General features: G+C 42.1%; 1 protein-coding gene across 1 annotated transcript in view; it reads left to right on the plus strand.

Moving 5' to 3' along the window:
• SMC3 (structural maintenance of chromosomes 3) overlaps positions 1-19,136 on the plus strand; it is a 153,045-nt gene that overhangs the window by 65,771 nt on the left and 68,138 nt on the right. The window contains exon 16 of the mRNA XM_033942414.1: positions 12,116-12,276. Within this exon, the coding sequence (XP_033798305.1) occupies positions 12,116-12,276 (161 nt within the window). The remainder of the gene's footprint in view (positions 1-12,115; positions 12,277-19,136) is intronic.

Raw genomic sequence — 19,136 nt, forward strand, 5'->3', positions numbered from 1 at the left:
CTGACCTAGGGGGTGTCACACTTGACGGGTCACGAGTTGAGTCCCTCTACCTCCCCAAAATTTTTCTAGATGTGTCTCAGCTGTAAGCCTTGCCACCAATACTGACAAGGCATATGGCTCAGAGATCCAGTAGAGTCTGTTCTTACAGAAAAAAAAAAAATCCTGAGGCAGTGCTGGTCTGAAGGGAGCCTTCAATTTATTGTAATTGATTTTTTTGTTGTTAAATCAGCACTTTTCTTTCAGCTAGATCGCGTATTGCGCAATGAGCACTTTTAAAGGGAAAAAGTACTCTTTGTGCTCTAGACATAAGGTCGATACGGCCGGCCTGTGCTCACGGTGTGCCACGGTGGCAAAGGGGAATCCTCATCTGCTTCAGGTGTTGGCGTCCAGGGATCACCTTCGCGAGTGCCTCGCATGCCAGCCGCTGACAGCTGGTAAGCTCAGGCTTCCCTCGCCGCCACCAGCAGTCAGGGAAATGAGGTTTCCCTTTCCGCCAATGCTGCTGGGGACTCCTTTACAGATCAGTAAGTCCTGGAGGTGATTTGGAATGGTTACCTCTGGAGTTTTCATGCTCTTTGCCAGATCACTTTCTTGCTTCTCCTTGTCAGGCGGCATGGAAGAAGCAGGCTTTTCGCCAGACGCTTCAAAGATTGCTAGACCTCAAAGCGGTAGTTCTGGTGCCTCCTCAGGAGTGTTGCACTGGCTTGTGTTCTATTTACTTCATGGTCCTCAATAAAGAGGTAACTTTTCGACCCATCTTGGATCTGAAGGGGGTCAACAGGGCTCTCCGAGTTCCTTCTTTTCGCATGAAGACCCTGAGATCTGTCATTCTGGTGGTTCAGCTGGGGGAATTACTGACCTTTCTCGATCTGACAGAGGCTTACTTGCATGCTCCAATTTGTGCCTCTGCTTGCCCTGGATCGGTAGCATGGAATGTTGTTACTCTTTGGATTTGGCCAGGTACTAGTGACCTGGATTGGCCACCGTGAGAATGGGCTACTGGGCTTGATGGACCATTGATTTGACCCAGTAAAGTTACTCTTATGTTCTTATCTTGGGACAACACTATCAGTTTTGTGCTCTTCCTTTTGGTCTGGCTACAGCTCCGTGGACGTTCACCAAGAATTATGGTGGTCGTGGTGACAGCCTTGCACAAAGAGGGCATTCTGGTTCATGCCTATCTGGATGACTGGTTGATCAGTCCTTTTAGGAGAGCTCCCAAGTTACGGCTTGAGTTGTGGAGTTCTTACAGTTGCTGGGATGGCTAATCAACCTGTCTGAGAGCCGGTTGGCTCCATCTCAGTGCCTAGAGTACTTTGGAGTTCTCTTTGACACCAGCTTGGGGAAGGTCTTCCTACAGGAGGCCCAAGTGGTCAAGTTGCAGTCGCAGATTCGCCTTCTGATAGCTTCCTAGTGTCCTTGGGCGCAGGATTTTATCTAGGTCTTGGGGTCTATGGCAGCTTCCCTGGACATGATTTGCTGGGCCCGGGCTCACATGCACCTGCTTCAGTGTGCTCTACTGAAGCGGCGGTCGCCCCAATTGCATGATCTGGACTCTCCCATTCCTCTTTGAGGGTTGATTCATCGTAGTCTCCATCGGTGGCTCCATTCTTCCAATCTGATGCAGGGAATGAGTCTGGATCAGACTCAGTAGACCCGTGCTTCTCATGGACGTTAATCTCTTCGGCTCGGGAGCTCAATGTCTCGATCGCTTGGCTCAGGGCAGCTGGCCTCCAGAGGAGGCATCTTGATCGATCAATGGTCTGGATACCAGAGCCATCTGACTGGCATTGCTAGCGTTCCAGATGTTGTTGACGGGCAAGTCTGTTTGGATTCTCTCAGACAATGCCACAGCGATGGCTTATGTAAATCGACAGGGGGGAACCAGGAGTCATCCAGTGGCGCATGGTCTGGGCAGAGACTAATCTTCTAGATATCTCAGCTTCTCACATAGCAGTAGTGGAGAATATCCAGGCGGACTTCCTCAGTCACGTGCTAAATCCCGGAGAGTGGTGTCTCGGTTCCGCAGCCTTCAAGTTGATTGTGCGGACTTGGATGTCACCCGGACATGGACCTGATGGCCACGAATGTCAATACCAAAGCACCCTGGTTCTTCAGTTGGCGCAGAGATGTTCAGACCGAGGGACTGGATGCTCTGGTACAGCCTTGGCCGGCGGCAGGCCTCCTGTACTTGTTTCCTCCATAGCCGATGGTGGGCAGAGTTCTTTTTCGTATTGCTCGGCACCCTAGCTGCGTGATCCTGGTGGCTCCGGACTGGGCCAGGCGCCTGTGGTACACAGATCTAGTTCGTCATCTCATGGCAGATCCTCTTTCGCTGCCTTTCTCGCTCGACCTTCTGACTCGGGGCCCCATTCCAATGTTCAATCCGGGTCCCTTTTGTTTTATGGTTGACTCTTGAAAGGGAACGCCTAGGTAAGAAGGGTTATTCAGACAAAATGGTCTTCACTCTCTTGGGATCCTGGAGGCTTTCCACTTCTTGGGCTTATGTGTGTGTTTGGCATGTTTTTGAGGAGCGGTGAGTTGTGCATGGAGTGGTTTCCTTTCACGCCTCTTTGCCTCACATCTTGGTGTTCTTGCAGGGTGACAGGGGCCTGGCCTGGTCTGGTCTTCTTTCTGAGTTCAACTTGCGTCTTTGTCTGCGTTTCACGGTTTGCTGCAGGGTAAGTGTTTAACTTATCCAGACGTGGTTCGCTTTTTGAGGGCGGCCAAATTGCTTTGGTCTTCGATTCCGGTCTAAAATCTCAGTCTGGTCCTTTCTGTGCTTGTGCGTCCTGCCTTTGAGCCCCTGGGTTCTACTGTTCTAATTAGCACTTCTTAGTTCTGCTTGGCTATTCGGAAGACTGGTTATATTAGGGGGAAGCACAACTACTTGTATTACAGCCAAAAGGTTTTGTCTCAGTCTCCACCTGCTGGTCATGGTGAGCTATTACCCATCATAGAATGTGAAGGCATAGGATGAAGTTAAGAGGTGATAGGCTCAGGCATAATATGAGGAAATACTTTTTTGCCGAAAGGGTGGTAGATGCATGGAACAGAGGTGGTGGAAACAGAGACTGAGTCTGAATTCAATAGGGCCTGGGATAGGAATGTGAGATCTCTTAGAGAGAGAAAGAGATAATGGTTACTGCGGATGGGCAGACTAGATGAGCCATTTGGCCTTTATCTGCTGTCATATTTCTATGTTCTATCAGTGAACTGTACCAGTCTGGAGAGTGTAAAAAAAGAAAATTAGCAGATAAGAACCTAATTTCTCCTTCTCCATGGACAAACTGGCATAATATTCTCACATGTGGATGGGCGATTTCATCCACAGAACCCACTGGTGGTGCAAGTTATGAAGCGAACTTCACTCCCTAGTGAAGGGGGATTAGTGCTCAAGGACACGAAGGACCACAGGATAGACCTTGTTATTAAAAGACAATTTACTGCACTGGGGTTGAAAGCTCATCTTGCCTTGACTAGAAATGGTGCATTTTTCTATTTGGTTCCAATATTGTGGAACAGTTTATCTGTGGAATTGAGGAAGGAAGAATCATTTCAAAATTTTAAAAGACATCTAAAGGCATATTTCTTTCAAAGGGCCTTTTTAAATAGTTAAAATGAATTTCGGGACTGCAGTCAGTATTTATATTTATATTTAATTTTTATTAAGTAACAATTTTTTTTTTTTTTTAATTTTTATTTATTCATTTTTGAATTCTTACAACAAGTGAATTAAACATATTATAATCCATTATCATATGACACTTGTATTTACAAACAAATCTTCTTATAATATAGAATAAATCCCCCCCTTTTGTCAAAATTCCTATTTCCATATGATATACATTCCCCATCCCACCCCTATATATCTACTACCCATGTGCTAAGATATCTGATCATTAGAATAATTAGTCAATGGTTCCCAAATTTTTTTGAAATTATGAAGATTCCCTTGTTGTAACGCTAACACCTTTTCCATTTTATATATATGACAAACTGAGTTCCACCAAAATGTATAATTTAATTTAGTATAATCCTTCCAATTTTGAGTAATTTGTTGCAACGCGACCCCTGTCAATATTAATAATAACTTGTTATTATTTGCAGAAATCGGACTCTGAGTTCTCATTGCTGTACCAAATAATATAGTGTCATATGAAAGTCCTACATGGTTTTCTAATAATTTATTAATTTGGGGCCAAATTAGTTTCCAAAAAGCATTTACACAGGGACAAAAAAAAATTAAATGATCTAACATCCCAACTTCTATTCTACAATGCCAGCATCTATTGGATCTAGTGCTATCTATCTTTTGTAAACGCGTAGGGGTCCAAAAAACTCGATGTAACAAAAACATCCACATTTGACTCATAGATGCTGACCTTGTAGACCTTAATCTCCAGGACCAAAATCGTGGCCATTGAGACGCAGAAATTGTCTGTCCAATCTCAATTCTCCAAATATCCCTAAGTCCAGTTTTCTTTTTTTTATTTAAAAATCCATATAACAATTTATACCATTTTGCGGCTTGGTGTCCCAAAAAATCCGCCTGGAAACAGAGAACCTGCAAGCTATATTGAGTATTAAGATCTTTCCATTCAGGGAACCCTGCCTGAATAGCCTGCTTCAATTGCATCCATTTAAAATATTGTGTTTTATTTAAGCCAAATTTATGTTGCAATTGTGATCCTTCTGAAATGACATCATTCAATGTCCGTATACCTGCAATTATCCATTGTTTCCAGACGATCTTAAATCTGCCAATCTTGATCCTGGAGTTTACCCAAATAGATTGACTTAGTGATTTAGCAATTGGATCTGGTGATAGATTACTAATATATCTTAAGGTCTTCCAAGTATCCAGTAAAATTCTATTATCCTTGTATTTCCTAGGCAATTTTATACTAACTACATGTTCTAAATGTAATGGGAACAGGAGCCGCCATTCTAAATATAACCAATCCGGTACATTCTCCATGAGATCTGGGAGGATCCAATACATACCCTGTCTTAGAATATAGGCTTGATGGTACCTATAAAAATTTGGAAAATTTACCCCTCCCTCCACAATTGGTCTTTGTAATGATGCTAAAGCAATTATGGATCTTTTCCCAAACCAAACAAATTTTGTAAGAATGTTGTTTAACTTTTTATAAAATGACCCCTGAAAAAATATTGGTATTATACTCATTTGATAACAAACCACAGGCAATATCATCATTTTAATTGTTTGAACTCTTCCCCACCAAGAGAGATGTAAAGGATTCCATTGCTCACACATTTCTGTTATCTTTCTTAATAAAAGTTTTTCATTCTCTTTCACTGTGTCTTCAATTGTATTTTTGATAATAATACCTAAGTATTTTAAACCTTCATCTTTCCACATAAATGAATATGAATCAAATAATCCTTTGGTACAATGAACATTAATTGGAAGAACTTCCAATTTACTCCAATTAATTTTATATCCAGAAAATTTTCCAAACTTCTCTAGAACAGTATTCCCCGGTTCTCTTAAATATAGTAAAATATCATCTGCATATGCAGAAAGTTTAAATTCCCAGTTAGAGTATGGGATTCCCTTTATCTCCTTAGTTTGATTAATTGCAATTAATAAGGGTTCAAGAACAACATCAAAAAGTAAGGGGGACAAAGGACATCCTTGTCTAACTCCCCTTCGCAAGTTAAATCTATCTGATAAATTATTATTAATATATAATCTTGCACCAGGAGAGCTATACAATGTCTGAACCATTTTAATAAAACCGGGGCCTATACCAAACCATTCTAAAGCTTGATACATAAAACTCCATTCCACTCTATCAAATGCTTTTTCTGCATCTAAAGACACTATAAAAGCTGGATCATTAATATTTTTTGCTAAATTTAAAGAGTGAAATGCTAATCTAGTATTATTTGAAGAATGCCTTTTAACAATAAATCCTGTTTGGTGGACATCAATAATAAAAGGAAGAGCTTTTGCCAATCTTGATGCTAATACTTTAGCAACCAATATACCATCTACATTTAATAAAGAGATAGGCCTGTAATTTGAAACCAAAGTAGGATCCCTGTTTGGTTTTGGCAAGACAATAATTACAGAATCAGCCATAGTACCTGATATATTCCCATTGTTCATTTGGTACTGATATAAATTTAATAGATATGGTAAAATAATATTTTGAAATGATTTATAAAATTCAACAGTATATCCATCGCCACCTGGAGCGGATCCAACTCTAAGAGACTTCAATGCTGATGCTATTTCTTTTAAAGATATAGGATCTTCTAAACTTCTTTTTATATGATCCGGAACATTTGGTCCAATAAATGAATTTAAAAAATTTAATCCATCTTGTTCTTTATTTTCATAAGATTCAGAAGAATATAAATCTTTATAAAAATCAAGAAACTGTATTAAAATATCCTTAGTGTTAGTGTGTGTGTTGCCTTGTGTATCTTTAATTGCAATAATCTTAGATTTTCTTTTTTTGCTTTAAGAAAATTTGCTAATAATCTTCCAGCTTTGTTTGAATTACCATAATACTGAACTTGCCGAGAGAACATATCTTTCCTCACAAATTGAGAAGAAATCTCATTATATTTAGCTTTTGCTTTTAATAACTTTTGTAATGTATTATGTTCCCATTTCTCAATTAATTTATTTTCTAATACTTTAATTTGTTTTTCCAAATCAACAAATTGTTTTTTAAGTTGCTTTTTAATAAATGCTAAATATGAAATAATATTTCCTCTCATTGTTGCTTTAAAAGCGTCCCACAAAGTCTCAGCATTTATATTATCCGAATTATTAATTTGAAAAAATTAATTCATCTTTAATTTAAGATCTTCCAGAAAGTTCGAATCCGCAAGTAAAGCATTATCAAATCTCCAAATTGAATTAAAATATACGAAATCATCATTCTGAAAGTCAATCCACACACCAGCATGGTCCGAAATTACAATGGGATCAATAACTGCTTTCATCACACACTGCGCTATATTATTAGACACAAATATATAATCAATTTGTGAAAAAGTTTTGTGGACCTGAGAACAAAAAGAAAATTCCTGATCATTAAAATGAAGAATACGCCATATATCAACTAAATCACAAGATTGTACCAAATTATCTAAACCTAACGATTTCATAATTCTGCTTGGTCTCTTATCCAAAATCGGATCCATTACAGCATTGAAATCTCCTGCTACCACTAAATTAGAAGCAGCCAGTGGTAATAATAATTGTTGAATTTGTTTGGAAAAGCTCCATTTGATTAGAATTAGGAGCATACAAATTAAATAAATCCAGGGTTGTATTTCCCAGAACCATTTTGATATGCACCCATCTTCCTAAAGGATCATAATTTATTAATTTAAAATCAGCATTACACTTCCTATTTACAAGAACAGCAACCCCAGCTTTTTTCCCTACAGCAGGTGCAAATAAACATTTAGATATCCAGCACCCAGATAGCTTCTTAGATTCGATCTCAGAAAGATGCGTCTCTTGAATGAAATATACGTCCGCATTCTGTTTGTGTAGAAAAGCTAACATTTTCTTTCTCTTAATTGGGTGATTTAAACCATTGACATTTATAGAAAAAAATTTTATATCCATCTATTTTTATGATTTAAATTTAACATATAGTTCTATGATAATATTATGATCAGACCTCAGCACATTTTTAAGATATATTTCCTTTCTCACCCCCTCCCCCCTTTCCCAATCCCCCCATCCCTTTTCCCCCCAGAAAATAAAATTATATTGAAACAATTCAACTTTAACACTTCTTCCAATTTCATTTCTTATAGATACATTAATCATCTCATCCCCCCTCCCCCCCCTCTACTCTCCCTCCCCAACCCCCCACAAACATTGTCTGACCTGGAACACACATTGGTATAGCAGACCCTAAACCCCCTCCCCCAGGCAACTAATATCCCTCCATATTATTTTAACATATCCCAAAAATTCATCTATTTTATCATATATTTGAATACTCAATTACTTAATTTATATATATTCATTCATTCAATTAATATATATTGATACTGGTATTAACATATTCATTTTTAACATCCTCACTAAGTAACAATTTTTAATTTTATTTGTTAATATTGAATACTATAGGATATGATGTATTAGAAATTTTGCTCTCTTATTTTCTCTTCTTTCCTTTCTATTTTAAATGGAGTTCTTTTCTTTTGATTAAGTTATATTGTAAACCGCTTTGATCCTTTTTTGGCTATATGTGCAGTATAGAAAGATTTTAATAAACACAAACAATGGCGATATCTTATATTGCCCAGGCATTCCACTCTTGGCTAAGCCAGATCCCGGATCCAAACAGCAACACAAACCTCCAGTTTCTCTTGGAGAGGGTTCATTGTGTTGCAGATGCTTTTTATGACCTTTTCAGGGTCCTGAGCAAGGTCTCAGCTTGTGCCATCTCCACTCTGGATTAGGCAGTGGGTGGGAGATTTGGCCTCCAAGGTGACCCTGAGCAAATTTCCCTTTCAAGGCCAGATGCTCTTTGGCAAGGGCTTGGACAATCTCATGGCTAGTGTGGGGGTTTGTAAGCCAAAATCCTTACCAGAAAGCAGACTCCAGGATGTGAGGGGATCCAGTAAGGGAAATTTTTGTGGCTCCCAGTGGTTTCGCCAGTATTCAGAAGCATTCTTCAGTCAGAAGACATTCCATAGCCAGAGAAGTTCAGGAGCACCAGGTGTCTCTGAGCATCCAGATCCCATTCCTCTGCAGCTTCCAAAAAACAGCAAGGATGCCAGTTCAGTGGCCGTTCCCTGAGGGTGATGGGCAAGCTGGCAGAGTACTAGCAGGCTTTGGCACAGATCTCTTCAGATAAGTGGGTGCTGGAGGTCATTCGGGAGGGGTTCAAGCTAGAATTCTACCAGCCCCTCCTGGACCTCTTTTTCACTTCTCCAGCAGGGAAGCCAAAAAAGGCGACCTAGGTATGGGTGACGGTTCAGAACTTATTGTTCTAGGAACTATAGAGCCCTTACTACAAAGAGAATGGGACTTGAGCAGTTACTCGGTATACTTCATTGTGCCCAAAAGAAACTCAGAAGACTGGAGACTGATTCTGGTCAGTCTGTGCAGCCCTCAAGATTCCCTGCTTTCACATGGAAACAGTACAATTGGTCATTTCCTTTGTTACACCGGGGAAATACCTTGCCTCTCTAGATCAAACAGAGGCATACTTGCATATTTCCAGATCACAGAACGTTCTTGAAGTTCCATATTCTGGAAAAGCATTTCCAATTCTCTGCCCTTCCCTTTGGCCTAACAACAGCACCATGAATCTTTACCAAGATGATGGTTGTGGTGGAAGTGCACCTCCACAAGGCAGAATTGACTCATACGTGGAGATTGGCTCATAAGAGTATCCTTGAGGGATGAGGGAGTGACAGCAGTAGATCAAGTGGTCCAGCTCCTATGGATGTTGAGCTGGATAGTCAACTTCAGGAAGTGTCATTTGATCCCAACTCAGGGCTAGATTTTTAAAAAACGCATAAAAAAACAAATGGGCTTCTATCACATAGTAGCAATTGTTAAAAAAAGTGAGTCATTCTCCAAAAAATGCTCATGCAAATGAGGTTGGTGGAGAGCAGCAAAGATGCACTAAATTTGCATTTGCCCATCGCTGGTTACAGTGATGAGCACATGTGCAGACCCCCCCAACTCCTCTTGGCAGTGGGAGAGATGCCTAATCTGTCCAGCCCAAACAACACCCCCCAACTCCCCTCGGTAGTGCACTCTCCTGCTGCCATGCAATCCCCTCCTGTGCCTCCGACGATTCCCCCCTTACCTTATTTTCAGATGGCTGGCTGGAAAGATGCCTATTCCCTCTGGCCAGTTGGCCCACCTCTTCAAAATGGCAGGCCTTCTCCTCCCTGGTGCAACCTGGGATACACTGGGGAGGGTCCTAAGGTCCTGATTGTCCCAGGTTGTTTAAGTCCACTCCTATGGGTGGGGCCTTATACGCCTGGGCCAATCAGAGCCTTAGGCCCCTCTCTTGGTTGGGCGGGAGAGATTGGGCATCTCTCCTGCTGCAGGGGATGGGGGAGAGTGTCAGTTGGATAAGAGAGATGGCAAGCGTGACAGCCTAACACCACCTCTATGACCAACTGGGTGAGATGTGTGCGGGAAAAGGTAGCCTCTCAGACACGGTGGCAACTGAAGCACAGTCTTCAGAGTAGATCCAGGTCTCAGTTAGTGCCAGCAGATGGAAAATTTCAGTGATAAAGAGGTCATGGATCCAAACAACTCTCACGGAAGGCCAATTCCCATAAGACCTAGGAGAAATCATAATCACCCTAATACTGAAAGATCCCAAATGACCAATAGACACCCCCTCCAACTACCGACCCATCGCCTCAATTCCATTATATGTTAAACTAATAGAAGGTCTGGTTGCCCAATACCTCACCAACTACCTTGAAGACCACAACCTACTCCACCCAACTCAATCGGGGTTCAGATCTAACCACAGCACCGAGACACTGCTAGTTTCCCTTCTAGATATAGCCCGACAGCACCTTAGCAAAGGAAGAAGGATGCTGATAATTCAACTCGACCTCTCTGCCGCATTTGACCTGGTCGACCACACTATACTTCTTCAGATATTAGAAGCAATAGGGATCTCAGGCGAAGTATACAACTGGTTCCAAGGATTCCTCAAAACAAGAACATACAGAGTAAAAACAAAGGATCTTATATCGGAGCCTTGGACCAATCCCTGCAGAGTACCTCAAGGTTCCCCACTGTCATCCATGCTCTTCAATCTTTTCATTTCCTCCCTCGGTACCCTGTTAGACAAACTCAAAGTAACCTCATTCAGCTATGCAGACGATATAACCATACTCCTCCCCTTTGACACACAAGACCCCACCACAACAGACATCCTGGAAAAAACTCTAGAAGCAGTGGAAAAATGGATGATAGAACACAAACTGAAGCTCAACCCAGATAAAACTAAATTTCTACTGCTTGAAAAGGACAAAACCCCTTCTATAACTGAACTAAAAATAAAAAACACCAAATATCCCATACAGCCCACTCTCAAAATCCTTGGAGTAACAGTAGACAGAGGTTCCACTCTTCAGGTGCAAATCAACAAAATCACACAAAAAGCATTCTTCACCATGCGCAACCTTCGCAAAATTAGAAAATTCTTCGACAAAGAACAATTCAGACTCATAGTCCAATACCTAGTCCTAAGTCTAATGGATTATTGCAATATCCTCTACCTTCCTTGTCCCACCTACTTAATAAAATAACTACAGACTGTGCAGAACACTGCCCTCAGAATGATCTATTCCCTTGGAAAATTTGACCACATCACCAACGCCTTCCTAGATTCACACTGGCTTCCAATACAAGCCCGCATCCAATTCAAACTATACTGCATGTTATTCAAAACATTAAACGGAACGGCACCCACCCACCTAAACAACCATCTAAACAGGAACCTCTCAACCAGACAGAGGAGAACTCTGTCCCCTTTCTCCTACCCCCCTTTTAAAGGAACTAAACGCAAAAAGATGTATGGCAACTTACTAGCAACACATGCAGCTAAATTGGACCCCACCATCACCAACCTACTGACAGCTTCAACTGATCTCAAGGCTTTCCGCAAAGAAATCAAGACCCTACTATTCAAGAAATTCACCCAAATATCCTAACCCCTTCCTTTTCCCCTCTCGCCCCCTCTTAGCATCTTCACTTCAAAATTGTCTTAGACCTTATGCCTTTAATTGTATTCCTCTTCCTGGAAATGTCCAGTTATCTTTTTGATGTAATCCGCTTAGAACTGCAAGGTACAGGCGGAATATAAGCCATTAATGTAATGTAATGTAACCTTGTTGGGGACAGAGCAGGCATTCCACAAGGTGCATGAGAGGTTTAATCATAAATTGATGATGAGTGTGACTATTCAGACTAGATGGACTGTTCAGGTCTTTATCTGCCATCATTGACTCTGTAATATCTTCCTTACTAGCAGTTTTGAATTGGGTATTTTCCGCAGCTTACAGTACAAATGAACAAAGAAACTGGTATATATTTAATATTGTCTTATTTTTGTTCTAGGCTATTTTAAATGGTATTGACAGCATAAACAAAGTACTGGAACACTTTCGACGAAAAGGTGTTAACCAGCATGTTATCAATGGTTATCATGGGATTGTGATGAATAACTTTGAATGTGAGCCAGCTTTCTACACTTGTGTTGAAGTTACTGCTGGAAACAGGTAGAATTTATTTTGTAAAACTTCTTTCTTTCTATGTATTTATATGCCAAGTACAATCCAGGCAATGGAAGCCTGTTCTTTCTTGCTGATATGTTTTAGTAGGTCAGAGTATGGGCTAGAGCAGTGTTTCTCAACACGCGGTACAGAGTATGTGAGTGCTTGTGGGGGGTATGCGGCGTGGGTTTCCCACCCCCTTCCTCCAGCACTATACCCCCCTCCCCCTTCCTCCAGCGATATGCCCCCCTCTGTCAAAGCTGACCCGGAAGGCTTCCCTCTGATGTCAGAGCTGACTTCAGGGGAAGCCTTCCAGGTCAGCCAGAGTGGTCCCACAGTCCAGACAAAACCAAGTTAACTCCAGTGATGCAGTGCCCTCCATCTTCTGCCACCCTCCTGCTGCCTGTCAGGGAGTCCTGAGTCTATACAAGGCCTGGCACTGGCGCTAGCTTAATTGACGCAGAGCCTTCGAGTCTATCTGCTTGTGAGGCCTTGTTGGTACTGCCCCTCTGACACAAACTTGTCAAAGTAGTTGGAGTTGGCAGGGCTTTCCCGAGCGCGTGGACATGAAGGCTCTTCATTGAAGTTGGTGCTGGGCCCTATGTGGACTCTAGATTCCAGGTCAGGCAGTGGTAGGGCAGAAGGAAGAAGGATAGAGGAAGGAAGGAGGTTAGAGGAGGAGAAACTCTGGACTTGCTGGGGGGGGGATGAGAGAGGGAGCGATATTGGGCTTAGGAATGTGTGGAAATGGAGAGAGTTGGTAAGGCTGGTTGGCTGACTAGCTGGATGGGTGTGGAGAAATGCTGGACATGGATGGAGGAGAAGGGGAGAAGGGATATGTTTCTTATGGGGTGAAGAGGAAGGGAAGAAAGAGGAGGAAATGAACATGGATGGAGGGGAGGGAAGAGGAACTGAAGAGAAAGGGAAGATATGCACATGGATAAAGAGGAAAAGAAGAGAGAGGAAGGAGGTGTACATGGATAAAGAGGAAATAATTATCGTTTATATTTGGAGTGGTTTTCAAAGAGGTCAAGGCAGATGACTTTAAAATATGCAGTGTCACCTCAGGAACAGCTACAAAAAAATAGACAAATATAGTGCAAAATATAGACAGCAGATATAAATTCTCAAAAATGACACATTTCGATCACTCAATTGAAAATAATATCATTTTCTCACTGGTAAGACCTCATTTAGAATATTGTATACAAATCTGGAGGCCGCACCTTCAAAAAGATATAAAAAGGATGGAGAAGGTCAAGAGGAAGGCTACTAAAATGGTGTGTGGCCTTCGTCATAAGGCATATGGGGACAGACTTAAAGATCTCAATCTGTGTACTCTGGAGGAAAGGCTGGAGAGGGGAGATATGATAGAGACGTTTAAATACTTACGTAATGTAAATGCGCATGATTCGAGTCTCTTTCATTTGAAAGGAAGCTCTGGAATGAGAGGTCATAGGTTGAAGTTAAGAGGTGATAGGCTCTGGAGTAATCTAAGGCAGTGTTTCTCAACTCAGTCCTGGAGTACCCCCTTGCCAGTCAGGTTTTCAGGATATCCATAATGAATATGCATGAAAGAAATTTGCATATAATGGGAGGCAGTAGCTCGTTCTCATGGTGGCCAATCCAGGTCACTAGTACCTGGCCAAAACCCAAGGAGTAGCAACATTCCATGCAGAATCCCCAAAGAGTAGTAAGATTCCATGCTACTGTTCCAGGGCAAGCAGTGGCTTCCCCCATGTCTTTCTCAATAACAGACTATGGACTTTTCCTCCAGGAAATTGTCCAAACCTTTCTTACCACCAGCTATCCATTTCCCATTTGCATCATAATATTTGCTAGGTTTCTAAAGTTCCCAAGCTTAAAAGCACTATATGAGCTGCTTCTATGGCTTTCCCAGCCCCAGCCAATCCATGAAGCAGAGTCCTGATACTAGGTACCAAATCCAGATCCTCTGCACGTGCTTGCCACCAAATCACCAAGTCAGCCTACCAAAATATGCATGTGTGTTCATCGTACCTTTAAAAACCCTCCTCGGCCACCATGACTGTGTAGGCCTCTGAAGTTTCTGTCAAGCTGAAGAATTTGCATTTGCTGCGCTGGCGCAGGAAGAGGAGTTGATGAGCTGGTGGGTGTACAGCCAGAGGCCATTCTTCTCGACGCTCGTCACAGGATGATCCAGGAGCCGTAGCGCCATGGCCAGCTCTGAGCCGGCTCCACAGCCTGCCAAACCGCGCTTGCCGCCCCACTTCTGCTCCAGAGCGGCCAAACTAGGCACCCAGAAGCCAAACCCTGAACCTCTCGGCTCGCTCTCTGTCCCTGCCGGAGCCTTGAAGTCACGTGTGACTGCTGGAAAGTCCTCCTCTGACGCAACCGGAAACAGGAAGTTGCATCAGAGGAGGACTTTCTGGCAGCCGCATGCGACTTCAAGGCTTCAGCAGCTTATTAAGATGAAATTAAAGTAAGCCGGGGAAGGGAAGGAGGGAGAGAGATGCCAGGACCGCGATTGGGACAAAGGAGGGAGAGGGCTGCTGGATCACGCGATCCTCAGTTAACTGTGGGGACAAGGCTATTCACCGCTCCATGGGGCGGTGAATGGCCTTCTCCCCATCCCCCTGCGACCAATTTTTTTTTCATCACTTTCGGCGGGTTACCCGCGGGTAACACTCACAGTGGATACATGGAACGCGCTACCGGAGGATGTGATAAACAGGAGCACGCTACAGGGGTTCAAAGAAGCTTTGGATAGGTACTTGGAAGACAAAGGGATTGAGGGGTACAGATAAGAGTAGAGGTAGATTATAGGGATGGGATTAGAGGTAAATTATAAAATTAATCAGGGATCACTGTTCAGGCACTAGGCCTGATGGGCCGCCACGGGAGCGGACCGCTGAGCAAGATGGACCTCTGGTCTGACTCAGCGGGGGCAACTTCTTATGTTCTAATTTGAAGTTTTGCTTGGTTTATGAGATATGTATAGCCTTTTTAGGACATAGTGGTGTAAGGGAAAAACACAAGAACTTCATTGATAGAGGTGTCAGTACCAAGTAATTATTCTGTGAATCATTTAGAGAGAGAAAATCCTTATTACATTATATTAGTGATTTTTATTCCGCCATTACCTTGCAGTTCAAGGCGGATTACAGAAGAGAATTTCTGGACATGTCCAGAGGTGTTAACAGAATAGAGCAGGTTGCTTCAGAAGATTGTAATGTTTCATACAGTGTTAGTTAGTCTTCATGGATTTCTTGAATAACAGGGTTTTTATTTCTTTTCTGAAAGTTTTGTAGTCTGGGGTCACGATTAGTAGATTGGAGAGTTGGTGGTCTAGTTTTGCTGCCTATGTGGCTAGAAGGCCATCGTTCAGTTTTTTCCGTTTGATGTCTCTATTTGGAGGGTATGTTAATGGTGTCTGGGTTCTCCTGTGTCTGGTTGTGGTAGTTTGGATTAGGCAGTTGTTCAAGTAGGCTGGGCTGTCACCATTTATGGATTTAAATAATAGGGAGTAGAATTTAAATAGTATTCTTAACATAGTAATATAGTAGATGACAGCAGATAAAGATACGAATGGTCCATCCAGTCTGCCCAACTTGATTCAATTTCAATTTTTTAAACTTTTCCTTCTTAGCTATTTCTGGGCAAGAATCCAAAGCTCTACCCGGTACTGTGCTTGGGTTCCAATTGCCGAAATCTCCATCAAAACCGACTCCAGCCCATCTACACCCACCCAGCCATTAAAGCCCTTCCCAGCCCATTCTCTCCCAAACAGCCATACAGACAGACACAGACTGTGTAAGTCAGCCCAGTACAGGCCTTAGTTCAGTTTTTAATATTATTTTCTGATTCTAGATCCTCTGTGTTCATCCCACGCTTCTTTGAACTCAATCACCGTTTTCCTCTCCACCACCTCTCTCGGGAGCGCATTCCAGGCAACCACCACCCTCTCTGTAAAGTAGAATTTCCTAACATTGCTCTTTACCAACCCTCAACCTCAAATTATGTCCTCTGGCTTTACCATTTTCCTTTCTCTGGAAAAGATTTTGTTCTACGTTAATACCCTTCAAGTATTTGAACGTCTGAATCATATCTCCCCTGTCCCTCCTTTCCTCTAGGGTAAACATATTCAGGGCTTCCAGTCTCTCCTCATACATCTTCTGGCGCAAGCCTCCTATCATTTTCGTTGCCCTCCTCTGGACCGCCTCAAGTCTTCTTACGTCCTTCGCCAGATACGGTCTCCAAAACTGAACACAATACTCCAAGTGGGGCCTTACCAATGACCTGTACAGGGGCATCAACACCTTCTTCCTTCTACTGACTACGCCTCTCTTTATACAGCCCAGAATCCTTCTGGCAGCAGCCACTGCCTTGTCACACTGTTTTTTCGCCTTTAGATCTTCAGACACTATCACCTCAAGGTCCCTCTCCCCGTCCGTGCATATCAGCTTAGCTCCCAGTATATACGGTTCCTTCCGATTATTAATCCCCAAATGCATTACTCTGAATTTCTTTGCATTGAATTTTAGTTGCCAGGCATTAGACCATTCCTCTAACTTTTGCAGATCCTTTTTCATATTTTCCACTCCCTCTTCGGTGTCTACTCTGTTGCAAATCTTGGTATCATCCGTAAAAAGTCAAACTTTTCCTTCTAATCCTTCAGCAATGTCACAAACATATTGAACAGGATCGACCCCAGCTTGAATTGGGAGCCATTGTAAGTCGAGATATGCCTCTGTGATGTGGTCATGTTTTTTTAGTGAATAGATTAATCTAAGGGCTGTGTTTTGTACTGTTTGTAGTTGTTTTATCATTGTTGTGAGGCAGGGGAGATATAGGATGTTGCAGTAGTCAAGGAGACCTAGGACTAGGGACTGGACCATGAGCTGGAATTATTTTCTGTTGAAGAATTTTCGAACATGCCTTAGGTTTCTCATGACCGTGAATGATTTCTGATTATTGTTTTGTTGATTTGTGGTTGCATGGTACAGCATCTGTCTATTGTCATTCCCAGAAGTTTTAGTTTTAGAGTGGGTTGAATGGGGTATGTGATTGAATTTATTACTAGATTTGTTATGGTTGGGGGTTTTATTTTTTTTGAAAAGGATGAATTTTATTTTGTCTAGGTTCAGTTTTAGTTTGTGGTCTTTCATCCATGTTGCCAATGTTTCTAGAGTTCTGTATAGTGTGTCTGTCATGGTCGGCGTTGGCTGATCAAAAGGTGAAATCATCTGCATCACTATAGGAGGTAAAGCCTATTTTGACTAGGCCGAGGGATGCAATGTAGAGATTAAGAGTGTTGGGGATAATGGCGATCCTTGGGATACGCCACAGGGGTTGGACCATTGTTCTGATTTTTCTTTGTTTGTCTTTACTCTGTAGGTCCTGGATTGTAGGAATCCTTGAAACCATGTTTGTACTTTGCCTGTGATTCCTATTGTATCTAGTATTTGTAGCAGGATGTCGTGGTTTACTAGGTCAAATTCTGCGGTGAGATCTAGTTGAATAATCAGCATTTTTTTGCCTGTGCTGAGGTGTTGTCTAGCTGTGTCCAGAAAGGAGCCTAGTAGTGTCTCAGTACTGAAGTTAGTTCTGAATCCAGACTGTGTAGGGTGGAGCAAATTGTGGTTTTCTAGGTAGTTAGTGAGGAGTTTAGATATGAGGCCTCTATTAGCTTGACATATAGTGGAATTGAGGCTATGGGTCTGTAGTTGCATGGTTGATCTGTTGCTCATTTTGGGTCTTTTAAGATCGGGGTGACGATTTTGGAGAGATCTTGTGGGAAAAGGCCATCTGTGAGCATGGTTTGTATCCATTGCAGGAGGAGAGTGTGGAATTTTAGGCTGGAGGTTTTTAATAGATATGGAGGGCACTGGTTGAGGTCACAAGCTGCGTGGCTGTATTTTTTATAGAATTTGTTAAGGTCGGACCATTGTGGAGAAGTGGGTCCAGGTTCTATCTGCCGCAGCTGATTCTTTTTCTGTGGGGGGCATTGTGATCTCTTCTAGGTGCGTTGGGGTTCCTGCGAAGTTTGTCTTGGCAGCTGTAATTTTGTTTTTAAAGTATTCAGCTAAAAGGGTGGCTGAAGTGGGAGGGTTGTCGTTTTTGGCTGGGGAGGGTTTGGTGTCTGTGAGTTCTTTTAGTAATTGGAATAGTTTTTTTTGTATCTTGGGCTTCTATGCCTATTTGGTTTGTGTAGTATGTCTTTCTTTTTTCTTTTAGTTTTAGTTTGTATTGTTGGTTTAGTTTTTTCCATGCTGCTCTCGTGTGTTCTTGGTTACTTTTTCTCCATTTTCTTTCTAGTCGTCTGCATTGTCTTTTGAGTAGGAGTAGTTCGTTGTCGAACTATTTGTCTGATTGTCTGCTGATTCTGGTTTTTGTTTGTATTGGGGCTAGCTCATCTAGGGTAGTTGTATTTATATTGCACCATTGTGAGAGTCTTTGGGGTCACATTCTTGGATTGTAGCATCTATTTTATTGCAGAATTTGGAGGGGTCGAAATATGTACGTAATTTGTAGGTTAAACGTTGGGATTTTGGTTTGGTTTTGACTTTGGCCCAGTTGATATTGAAGGTGTATGTGTAATGGTCTGAACAGATGGATCTGGACCATTTCCATTTGGGGTTTGAATCTCTGGTAGAATGGGCTGTTGGGTCATGAAGGCTGCAATGTCTAGTTGGTGGCCTTTCTCGTGTGTGGTTTATTACATTACATTACATTAGGGATTTCTATTCCGCCATTACCTTGCGGTTCAAGGCAGCTTACAAAAGATTTATAAACGGGGGTTACAATGGGAGAACAATTGGTTTACTAGAGTAGTAAAGGGTAGATCTTTTGACATTTCTCGGGTTGTTAAAAGATTAAGGTGGCTT

The sequence above is a fragment of the Geotrypetes seraphini genome, chromosome 4, assembly GCF_902459505.1.
Source record: "Geotrypetes seraphini chromosome 4, aGeoSer1.1, whole genome shotgun sequence".
NCBI lineage: Eukaryota > Metazoa > Chordata > Amphibia > Gymnophiona > Dermophiidae > Geotrypetes > Geotrypetes seraphini.